The 13,228-nt window shown below is 35.2% G+C and overlaps 1 protein-coding gene across 1 annotated transcript in view; it reads left to right on the top strand.

Annotated features, from left to right (window-relative positions):
- APC (APC regulator of WNT signaling pathway) overlaps window positions 1-13,228 on the top strand; it is a 139,836-nt gene that overhangs the window by 86,961 nt on the left and 39,647 nt on the right. Inside the window, 1 exon segment of the mRNA XM_079143500.1 lies at window positions 12,382-12,465. Coding sequence (XP_078999626.1) covers window positions 12,382-12,465 — 84 coding nt within the window.

The raw sequence follows: 13,228 nt of genomic DNA, 5'->3' as shown, positions 1-13,228 counted from the left end.
GCATAATGAATGGGGATTTACCATAACAGTAGTTAAAATTATTTTAAAGAAGTTGGAATAATCACAGTATAAGAGTAACACAGGAGTAAAAATAGGTAAATGGTGCAAAATAGAGACTAGGAGAAGAGCAAGAATATTGAAATTTTTATATAATGTTACATTATAAATTTGGGGGGAAATGTTTAATTATTCAGTAAATAATACAGATACAACTGGAGACCTATTTGGAAGATGAGAAATTTGACCCCTACCTCAAATCTTAAATAAGCTGAGTCTTTATAACCCTTGTTGTTTTAATGGCCCCATAGTACTCAATCTGAAGCTATATTTTAATTTATATATATATATATATATATATATATATATATAAAACACTGAAAGAATAGAAAACAAAATGTTAACAGTTGTATTAATGCTTAGGAAGTTTTGAGTAAATTAGGATTTGCATTGCCTATTTCTCAATTTTTTTAATTTAAAGAGTAATATTAAAAAGTGTTCTCTAAGCTAAAAAAACTTAAATAAGAATAATTACAGAAAATTAAATATCAAACATGAAAAATAAAGCTAAAATTAATAGAAGAAAATATAAAATATTTGAGGCCTTCATTACAAAGGATGGAAACTCAGCCAGGTGTGGTGGTGCATGCCTGTAATCCCAGTGGCCCAGGAGGCTGAAGCAGGAGTATCTCAAGTTCAAAGCTAACCTCAGCAATTTAGCGAGGCCCCAAGCAACTCAGTGAGACTCTGTCTGTTAGTAAAATACAAAAAAAGACTGGAGATGTGGCTCAGTGCTAAGTACCCCTGGGTTCAATACCTGGTACCAAAAAATAAATAAAAATAAAAAAGATGGACTCAAATTCAATAAAGAGGGGTGAGTTTTATTCCATAAAACTTTTTCAAGAATTCATCCCACAAAAGATAAACAAAAGGGAAGTATTTGCGGATCCAAGATGGCAGACTAGAGGGTGACTGCATCTCCCAGTCGCTCCACAACCCAGGATTCAAGAAGGGGAGGCATTGAGAGACTCGGACTAAAATAGAACCACGGGGTGAGTCTCCCCCACCCAGTGAAGCTCAGCTGGGCAGCAGGCCCGGATTCAGCGGCTTATTAGAGTAGGACAGGGCAGATAGAGTCTCCCCCAGGCAGCTCTGTGCACTCTGGCGGTGGGCTCCTCCCACAGGGACAGATTCTCCAGCCTCCAGAGCAGACCCCCTCAGTGAGAGCCTTTCTGCACAGAAGCAGCGCGGCCAGCTCCGTCCTGCCCCGCTGCCAGCTCCGTCCTGCCCCGCTGCCAGCTCTGGCCCGCCCACACGTTGCTTCAGAGACCAGCACAGGGCGCCAGGGACTTCCCCAAGCAGCACAGCCCCCTCCGGCGGGAAGCGTCTCTCTAGGCTAGCTTCTCGGGGCAGACCGCCCAGTGAGAGCCTGTCTACACAGAGCCAGCTACAAGTCCCCAAGCCAGTGGAGACCTCCGACCTGCAAGCAGCCTCTGGGACCAGGGCTGGGCAGCAAGAGACCTCTCCAGGTCTCTCTCCCTGGAACCAGTAGCGGGCTAGGGGCAGCGTTCTTCGGAAGCTCTGCATTATCAAGTTAATCCAAGACTTCAGGCTACTGAAGGCTGGGAGGTGATACACTGGAAATCTACAGGGACACTATAAGCCAATAGAGGAAATCTACAATATCACAGAGTCCCACTGACATCTGACCAATATGGGAAAACAAGGGAAGAAAACGTCTAAAACAAACCTAGATACTATATCAATAAAACCCAATGACAGCACAGCAGAAGAAATGTCAGAAAGGGAGTTCAGAATGTACATAATTAAAACAATCAGGGAAGCAAACGAGGAGATGAAAGAACAAATTCAGGCATTAAATGAACGCACCAATCAACAGTTAAAAGAGCAAATACGGGAAGCAAAAGAGCATTTCAATAAAGAGTTAGAGATACTGAAAAAAAAAAAAAAACCAGAAATCCTTGAAACGAAGGAAACAATAAACCAAGTTAAAAACTCCATAGAAAGCATAACCAATAGAATAGATCACCTGAAAGACAGAACCTCAGATATTGAAGACAAAATATTTAATCTTGAAAACAAGGTTGACCAAACAGAAAAGATGGTAAGAAATCATGAACAGAATCTACAAGAATTATGGGATATCATGAAGAGGCCAAATTTAAGAATTATTGGGATTGAGGAAGGCTTAGAGAAACAAACCAAAGGTATGATCAATCTATTCAATGAAATAATATCAGAAAATTTCCCAAATCTGAAGAATGAAATGGAAAACCAAGTACAAGAGGCTTATAGGACTCCAAATATACAAAATTACAACAGACCTACACCAAGGCACATTATTAAGAAAATACCTAACATACAAAATAAAGACAGAATTTTAAAAGCCGCGAGAGAAAAGAATCAGATTACATTCAGGGGGAAACCAATAAGAATATCAGCAGATTTTTCAATCCAGACCCTAAAAGCTAGAAGGGCCTGGAACAACAGTTACCAAGCCCTGAAAGAAAATGGATGCCAACCAAGAATTTTATACCCAGCAAAACTTACTTTCAGATTTGACAGTGAAATAAGATCCTTCCATGATAAACAAAAGCTAAAGGAATTTACAAAAAGAAAGCCAGCATTACAGAACATTCTCAGTAAAATATTCCATGAAGAAGAGATGAAAAACAACGATGTAAATCAGCAACGGGAGGAACTAGCCTAAAGGTATAGCCAAATAAAGGAGAAACCAAATCATGTCAAAAAACAAAAATGAGTCCAATGACTAGGAATACAAATCATATCACAATAATAACCCTGAATGTTAATGGCCTAAACTCATCAATCAAAAGACATAGACTGGCAGATTGGATTAAAAAGAAAAATCCAACAGTATGCTGCCTGCAAGAGACTCATCTCATAGAAAGAGATACCCATAGACTAAAGGTGAAAGGATGGGAAAAAACATACCATGCACATGGACACAGCAAAAAAGCTGGAGTATCCATCCTCATTTCAGATAATGTGGACTTCAAGCCAAAACTAGTCAGAAGGGATAAAGAAGGACATTACATACTGCTTAAGGGAAGCATAAATCAGCAAGACATAACAATCATAAATATCTATGCCCCGAACATTGGCTCATCCATGTACGTCAAACAAATCCTTGTCAATTCCAGTAATCAAAGAGACCACAACACAGTAATATTAGGTGATTTTTGCACACCTCTCTCACCTCTGGATAGATCATCTAAACAAAAATTGAATAAAGAAACCATAGATCTTAATAACACAATCAACAATTTAGACTTAACCGACTTATATAGAATATACCATTCAACAAAGATCGAATACACTTTCTTCTCAGCAGCACATGGATCCTTCTCTAAAATAGACCATGTTTTATGCCACAAAGCTACTGTTAGCAAATACAAGAAGATAGAGATACTACCTCGTACTCTATCAGATCATAATGGACTGAAATTAGAAATAAATGACAGAATTAAAAACAGAAACTTCTCCAATACTTGGAGATTAAATAATACACTATTGTACGATGAATGGATAACAGAAGACATCAGGAGGGAAATTTAAAAATTCTTAGAAGTAAACGAGAACAAAGACACATCAAATCAAAATCTCTGGGACACTATGAAAGCAGTACTTAGAGGAAGATTTATTTCATGGGGCGCATTCAACAAAAGAAGTAGAAATCAACAAATAAATGACTTAACACTATAGCTCAAAGCCCTAGAAAAAGAAGAGCAGACCAACACCAAAAGTAGTAGAAGACAGGAAATAGTTAAACTCAGAGCTGAGATCAACCAAATTGAAACAAAAGAAACAATTGGAAAAATTAACAAAATAAATAGTTGGTTCTTTGAAAAAATAAAATTGATAAACCCTTAGCCACACTAACAAAGAGAAAGAGGGAGAAAACTCAGATTACTAAACTTCAGAATGAACAAGGAAATATCACAACAGACATGAGTGGAATACAAAACATAATTAGAAGCTATTTTGAAAATCTATACTCCAACAAAACAGAAAACCTCGAAGACATCAACAAGTTTCTAGAGACATATGAATTACCTAAACTGAACGAGGAAGACATGCACAACTTAAATCAATTTCAAGCAATGAAATAGAAGAGGTCATCAAAAGCCTACCAACAAAGAAAAGTCCGGGACCAGATGGGCTCTCAGCCGAGTTCTACAAAACCTTTAAAGAGCTCATTCCAATACTTCTTAAAGTATTCCATGAAATAGAAGAGGAGGGAACCCTCCCAAACTCATTCTATGAAGCCAATATCACCCTGATACCTAAACCAGACAGAGACACATCAAGGAAAGAAAATTTCAGACCAATATCCTTAACGAACATCAACACAAAAATTCTCAACAAAATTTTAGCAAATCGCATACAAAAACATATTAAAAAGATAGTGCACCACGATCAAGTGGGTTTTATCCCAGGGATACAAGGTTGGTTCAACATCTGGAAATCAATAAATGTCATTCACCATATCAACAGACTAAAAGTTAAGAATCACATGATTATTTCAATAGATGCAGAAAAAGCATTCGATAAAATACAGCATCCCTTCATGCTCAAAACACAAGAAAAAATTGGGGTAGTGGGATCATTCCTTAACATTGTGAAGGCCATCTACGCTAAGCCCATGGCCAATATCATTCTAAATGGTGAAAAACTGAAAGCATTCCCCCTAAAAACTGGAACAGGGCAGGGATGCCCTCTTTCACCACTTCTATTCAACATTGTTCTTGAGACTCTAGCCAGAGCAATTTGACAAACCAAAGAAATTAAAGGGATACGAATTGCAAAAGAGGAACTCAACTATCCCTGTTCGCTGATGACATGATTATATATTTAGGGGAACCTGGAAATTCCACTAGAAAACTCCTAGAACTCATAAGTGAATTCAGTAAAGTAGCAGGTTACAGGATCAATGCTCGTAAATCCAATGCATTTTTATACGTAAGTGATGAATCTTCAGAAAGAGAAATTAGGAAAACTACCCCATTCACAATAGCATCGAAAAAAATAAAATACTTGGGAATCAATCTGACAAAAGAGGTGAAAGACCTCTACAATGAGAACTACAGAACACTAAAGAAAGAAATTAAAGAAAACCTTAGAAGATGGAAAAATCTCCCATGTTCATGGATAGGAAGAATTAATATTGTCAAAATGGCCATACTACCAAAAGTGCTATATAGATTCAATGCAATTCCAATTAAAATCCCAATGACATACCTCAGAAATAGAGCAAGCAATCATGAAATTCATCTGGAAGAATAAGAAATCCAGAATAGCTAAAACAATCCTCAGTAGAAAGAGCAAAGCAGGGGGTATCGCAATACCAGATCTTCAACTCTATTACAAAGCAATAGTAACAAAAACGGCATGGTATTGGTACCAAAATAGACAGGTAGATCAATGGTACAGAATAGAGGACACAGACACAAACCCAAATAAATACAATTTTCTCACACTAGACCAAGGTGCCAAAAATATGCAATGGAGAAAAGATGGCCTCTTCAACAAATGGTGCTGGGAAAACTGGAAAACCATATGCAACAGAATGAAATTAAACCCCTATCTCTCACCCTGCACAAAACTCAACTCAAAGTGGATCAAGGACCTCGGAATCAGACCAGAGACCCTGCATCTTATAGAAGAAAAAGTAGGTCCAAACCTTCAACTTGTTGGCTTAGGAGCAGACTTCCTAAACAGGACTCCCATAGCACAGGAAATAAAAGCAAGAATCAACAACTGGGATAGATTCAAACTAAAAAGCTTTCTCTCAGCAAAGGAAACTATCAGTAATGTGAAGAGAGAGCCTACGGAGTGGGAGAGTATCTTTGCCACTCATACTTCAGATAGAGCGCTAATATCCCGAATCTATAAAGAACTCAAAAACCTCTACACCAAGAATACAAATAATCCAATCAACAAATGGGCTAAGGAAATGAACAGACACTTCACAGAAGAAGATATACAATCGATCAACAGATATATGAAAAAATGTTCAACATCTCTGGTAATAAGAGAAATGCAAATCAAAACTACCCTAAGATTTCATCTCACACCAATTAGAATGGCGATTATCAAGAACATAAGCAACAATAGGTGTTGGGAAGGATGTGGGGAAAAAGGTACACTCATACATTGCTGGTGGGGTTGCAAATTAGTGCAGCCACTCTGGAAAGCAGTATGGAGATTCCTCAGAAAGCTTGGAATGGAACCACCATTTGATCCAGCTATCCCACACCTTGGCCTATACCCAAAGAACTTAAAATCAGCATACTACAGAGATATAGCCACATCAATGTTCATAGCTGCTCAGTTCACCATAGCCAGAGTGTGGAACCAACCTAGATGCCCTTCAGTTGATAAATGGATAAAGAAACTGTGGCATATATATACAATGGAATATTACTCAGCCATGAAGAATGATAAAATTATTGCATTTGCAGGTAAATGGATGAAATTGGAGGATATCATGCTAAGTGAGATAAGCCAATCTCAAAAAACTAAAGGACGAATGATCTCGCTGATAAGCAGATGAGGACATATAATATGGGGTAGGAGGGGTTAGCATTAGGGCTAGGGTTAGGTTTAGGGTTAGGGATAAGGAGGGTGGTAAGAATGGAGGAAGGAAGGACTGTATAGAGGGAAAGAGGGGTGGGAGGGGTGGGGAGGGAAGGAAAAAAATAAGAATGAATCAAACAACATTGCCCTATGTAAATTTATGATTTTTAATAAAAAAAAATGAAAAAAAAAAGGGAAGTATTTGCAATGAATAAAGGGTAAAAGACTCCAAACAAAGGACTGGTAAAGTACCCGTGAATTCAATCCCCGTACTGCTAAATAAGGAATAAATACGTAGCTTCATACAGTATAAACATTTATTATTCGTGTCTTGTAAGCAAACCAGTTGCAAGGGTTTTTCTAGGTCAAGAGTCACATAGTAAATGTGACTCTTTTTTTCCAAAGTAAACTTTTTTTCCAAAGAGTCACATAGAAAATATTTTAGACTTTGGGACTTTATGGTGTCTTTTACAACTACATGACTCTACTTTTGTAACAAGAAAGGAACCATAGACACTATATGAATAAATAAGCATAGTGGTGTTTCAGTAAAAACTTCATTTATAAAAACAGATGACTACCCAGCCAAGTTTGCCAACCTCTGCTCTAGGGTATGTACCTAAAAGCATAATTGCTGGCCAAAAGGTGTGAGTATTTTGAACTATTGTTTGCCAGATTGTTCTCAAGGTGATCTTACCAGTTTATATTTCTACTAGTAGTATGTGAGAACTCCTGTTTTTGCATGTCTTCTCCAGCACTTGAATCAGACTTTATAATTAAGAACTAGTGGGCAGAGAAGTATTTTGTCATTTTAATTTACATTGTTATTAATACTACTGTATTGAATATCCACTATATTTATTAGACTTTCAGGCTTCTTTCTGTTAAGTTACTTGTTCAAGTCCTTTAACTATTGTCTTATGTGTTAAATCTCTTATGTATTTAAGAGATGTTTTAATACTTTGTTGATACCAGTACTTCATATATAATACACAACACAACTCCTCACCAAATGTTGTCTTAGCTTCCTAGTAACAAAATTTAGCTTTTGTTAATACAACTAAGTTTACTATATTGTCAGATTTGTGTTTTCTGTGATCTATTTATATCTCTCTTTCTATTCTGAAATTATAAAGTGACCTTTTTTGTTTTTGTTTTTGTTTATGTTTTGTTTTGTTTTGGTTTGGTTTGGTTTGGTTTGGTTTGGTTTGGTTTGGTTTGGTTTTGGTTATTTTGCACTGGGGATTGAACCCAGGGGTGCTTAACCACTGAACCATATCCCCAGACCTTTTTATGTATTTTTTATTTTGAGACAGAGTCTCACTGTGTTGCTGAGTTTGCTTTGAACTCACAGTCCTCCTGCCTTCACTTCCCAAACAGGCATGCACCACCACACCGGCCAATCTGTTATTTCTAATAATTTTTAAGTTTTATTTTTACAATTAGATACTCAGTTCATCTTGAATTTGCTATATGTTCCAGAGATAGGGATCTAACTATAAACACACATGTGTACCTATATGTATGCATGCATACATACATATATATGAATTTTTATATATTTGTGTCTGTGTATATGCATACATACTCACAAATATATTTCTTTTTGTTGACTTTAAAATTTTTCATTTATTGGATGCTGTACTATTTCCTCATTAATTAGTAATACCACAACTGTCATATGCTAAGTTTATATATGCTGGGTATTTCTATATTCTATTCCACATTTATTTTATTTGTTGTAGTTTTATAAATCTTGATACCTGGTGATTTTTTTTTTTTTTTACTTTTGTTTTTAAAAATGTAGTTATATTCTGCTTCATTACTCTTTCATTTCAAATTTAGTATCATTTTGTTTAATTCAAAGAGAAGTCTTATGGGCTTTTGACTAGAATTACGATGAATTTATAGATTAAGAAGTCATCTTTAAAATAGAGCCTTCTTGGCTGAAAGGATGAACTCTGGAGCCAAACCTCCATTATTCAAATTCCAGACCTGCCACTTACCAGCCCTGTCATCTGGGCAAACTCTCCCATCAGTAAAATGCAGATAATGATAAACTGTAAAATGTGAGGATTAAATGAGTCAGTACATTATAAAAGCACTTAGAATCTGGCACATAGAAAGCACTCCATAAATATTAAATATTGTTATTAATTTTATATGTCTCTAGTCATTTAGGTCTTATTTTAAGTTCTTCAATAAATATTTGCATTATTGCCATAAAAATCTTACATGTCTTTTTTTTTTTTTTTTTTTTTTAGATTTATTCCTAGATGTTAGTTTTTGTTGTTTTTGTAAGTGGAATTTTATTTCATTGCATTACTGTTACATTTAAGTAATAAATACCCAGCAATCTTCCTCTTTTATTAGGTTATCTCAGTAGTTTAAGTTCTTTTGAATTATATACATATATATATATATATATATATATATGCACACACTGTTAAACTGTCTGCAAATAATAAGTTTTCTTTGTCCTTTGTAGTCCTTGTAGCTTTTTATTTTTTCCATTTGTTATGTAAGGACATCTTTGAATAGAAATAATTAATAGTTGTCTTGTTTTGACTTAAAAGGAGATTCTTCTAAAATTTCACAATTAAATACATTGTTTACCCATTGGTATTGATAGCTACTCTTTATCAAGTTAAGGAATTCTTCTTTTATAATTCATTGAGAGTTATCCTTAGTCTGTATTACTAGTACAATTTTTTAAAGTCTTACCAACTTCATGGTCCTGAGCAATTCAGTTTTTATTATTAAACATAATTTCATAATATTCAAGATTGTCATATAAAAAGGGGGGATAGTCTACTGGCTTCTTCCGTTTTTCACATCCAGAAGCAGAAGCACAGGGGAGTCATATCAGAAATTCTCTCTACCTTAATGGACATCAAGACACAAACTTCAGGACTTAGTGATATATTGGCAATATAGAAATGTGTCATCATACCTGCATACCCATGTTTATCACAGCACAATTCACAATAGCCAGGATATGGAATCAGCCTAGGTGCCTGTCTGCCAGCACAGGGATGGACAAAGAAAATATGTTTTATGTACCCAGTGGAGTATTATTCAGCCATAAAGAAAAATGCAATCGTGTCATTTACTGGAGATCCTTATGTTAAAGGAAATAAGACAGACTGAAAAAGTCAAGTATCACATTTTTTCTCTTGTGGAATCTAGAGGGAAAAACAAAACATGGAAGTAGAAAGATTGTAGAGGGCTGGGGATGTTGTTCAGTGGTAGAGTGCTTGCCTAGCAAGTACAAGGTCCTGAGTTCAATTTCCAGCACCATAAAAAAAAAAAAAAAAAAAAAAAATTTTTTTTTTTTTTTTGGAGAAAGGAAAGTGGGAAAGGGGAGGGAGGAAAAAAGTAATGGAGGGTGGGAGAATATTATTAAGGGAGTAGGTGTGACTAAGTATGTTTGTACATGTATAGTTATGCCACAATAACATACATTATTCTATATAATTAAAATGCACTAAAAAACAGTATCATAGAGAAATATTAGATATAATTTCCTGTTTCCATCCTCTGTTAAAATTTTTTATTTAGAACTTTCTTGACAGAGAAGAGCTGATTACATATAGAAAAGGGGAAAACAATCAAATTTAGAAAGCCAATTATTATGTATAGTTTGGTAGTTTCTAAAACCAGAAAATATTCCCTATCTGGTTTTAGAAGTAATCACTCATCTGCACGGTATCTTTAGAATGCTTGCCAAAAGTACAGGCATTTCTTCTTTAGTCTACTTTCATGGTAGGAAATGGTAAGATTTGTTAATTAGAGAATATTATTTACCATAAGTTTACTACATTCAAAATCATGACAGAGAAACAGCAATTATGTTAAAAAGAAAGGAATGGGGAGGAAAGGAAGGAAGGAGAATAGATGGGTGTTTGGAGCAGGGGATTGGGTAATTAGCACAGCTTCTTTGAGTTTTCCTGTTCTTGCATATCATAACATTGGATAATTGCAGCAATAAGCATTTTTAAATCTATTAGGGATTTTTGCCCAGAAATGTTTCATTGATGGGGCAAGTAACAAAAACTATGGAAACCATTTAGCTTCTAGTACTGTTTTTCCTCATTGAAACTTTTAGCCAGGCAAGGTGGTACATGTCTGTAATCCCAGCTCCTCAGGAGGCTGAGTCAGGAGGATTTCAAGTTCAAGGCCCAGCCTGATAACTTATCATGATCCTATCTCAAAATAAAGGGGCTGGGGGTGTTGCTCATCGCTTGTGTGGTATGCGCAAAGCCCTAGATTACTTTTGTAATACAATTTTTGATACCTCAGTATTAAGATATTATCTATCATATTATGGCAGAAAATGGTACAAAATTATTATTTTTAAAACTGAAATATTTTATCTGTTGTAATGCTGATTTTTAAAAATAACTTGAATTTGCAATGCCTTTATATTTAAGTAATTTGATTTTTCTCACTTCTACTAGTACTCATAAAAATTAAATGAACCTGCATACAGTGGCACACACCAGTAAACCCAGTTACTCAGGTGACCAGGTTAGACTATCACAAGTTTGAGGCCAACATAGGCACCTTAGTGTTCCCTGTCTCAAAGTAAAAAATGAAAAAGATGTGAAGCTCAGTAGTAGAGCACCACTGGGTTCAATCCCCAGAATCTCAAATATATAAATGAATTAATGAATGAAACAAAATCTAGGGGGAGAGGGTACAGCTCAATGGTAGAGCACTTTCCTATCGTGCTTGAGGCCCTAGGTTTGATCCCCAGCACTGAAGAAAATAATAATAAAACAAAAATTTTAATATAGCTTTAAAAACAACAAAAACACTTTTTCCACATTGTTTCAGTTCCACGTAATTCAGTACGTAGTTACTGCTTTGTGGTCACTGGGTGGTCTCATCGTAGGTAGCAAAGCTATGCCATCTTTGTGGTCCTTGTATTGGAAATAAAAATAATGTTTAGCTCTGAGGGGTATTTGGGAAGTCTGAAAAATACTACTGACATGTAACAGGGATAACTTTGGAAGGGATAGTTCTACTGTTTTACCCTAATGTTTATGAAAATAAATCAGATATTTCCCTTTATAGACATACTGTGCTTTATATAAATCCATTACATGGCCTGGGGTTGTAGCTCAGTGATAGAGTGCTTTCCTTCCATGTGGGAGGAACTGGGTTCGATTTTCAGCACCACATATAAATAAATAAATAATAAAAATAAAAATCCATTGGCAACTAAAAGTATTTTTTTAATCCATTACATAATCTTAGTGCCTAGATTAATATAAAAAATTAAATTCAGGACTGGGGTTGTGACTCAGCAATGCAATGCTTGCCTAGCATGAGTGAGGCGCTGGGTTCAATCCCTAGCATCACATTAAAAAACTAAACAAAATAAAGGTGTTGTGTCCATGTACAACTAAAAATATTTTCTAAAACTATTAAATTCAGGTGTAATTTTCTTTCTTGAAAATTTTTTGAAAATAACTTTTTTTCTACCACTGAGCTCCACTCCCATACCTGAGAATAACTTCTAAACACCAAGCTTCACAGTGCACGCACCATACAATTTGATATTTGATTTGTATTTATACAGTTTTATTAAATAAATCTGCAGATCTATTACATAAATTGAATATATGTACATATCTAAGTGCTTACATAAAAATGGTTTGGCATAATCCTGATCTGTTCATTAGATAGCCATAGTATTACTGTTTGCACTAGTGTTTTTAATAAAATCATGTTTAATTTGGTCTTTTTTTATTTCAGCGAAGAATAGCTAGAATTCAACAGATAGAAAAGGACATACTGCGTATTCGACAACTTTTACAGTCCCAAGCGACAGAAGCAGAGGTTAGTAAATAGTCTTTTTTGTTTGCATATAAAAAATGGGCAGTTATTCTAAGAAAAGAAAATATGTATAAATAACGTGGCATCATTGAAATATGAACTTCTTCTAGAGAATTGATGATAATTTTTTCATGAAATTGAATTATCAAAATTCAGTTGACTTTTGATTTCTTTATAACTTTTAGGCACTTAAAGTTCATAGAAACATAAATCAGCTGTCAATTTACATATAATCAGATAATTAATTTAGCTATTATCATACTATAAGTAAATTTTTTCCTTTTTTAGAATCCATAGTATATTTTATATACATTTGATTTTATACATTTGCCTGTGTTTACTCCACAAAACCCATTAAAATGATAATAAGAGGATAAAATGAAAGGCACAAAGACCAGGGGAGGTGATGACAATAAACTCTGGGGAGCCAGAAAGCAAGTAAACAAATTGTAACCACTCTACCATGTTGAAGAGAACTGACCCCTGAGTAAGGGATAAGAAAGGCTATGAAGCAATCCAGTGTATACTCTGAAGTCCTAATAGGCTTTAAAACTAGCTACACTAGTTATCTCTGAATATAAGAATTTTAAAAGGGGCTAAAAACAGGAGGATTGATTTAAAATCTGTTAGGAAGTAATTGTAGTCTCCAGCACTTCACAACTGTGCACAGCTGGGTAACTGCTCTTTTCCAGTTCTAACAAAAGATGAGTAATTTCTTTTTTTCCACTCTGGAAAGGATGACAGTCTTTGGGTGGGGATAAGCTTA

This window comes from Sciurus vulgaris, assembly GCF_902686455.1.
Source record: "Sciurus vulgaris genome assembly, chromosome: 6".
Lineage (NCBI taxonomy): Eukaryota > Metazoa > Chordata > Mammalia > Rodentia > Sciuridae > Sciurus > Sciurus vulgaris.
Note: the sequence above shows the minus strand (reverse complement) of the source record. Positions and strands in the feature narration are given on the sequence as shown.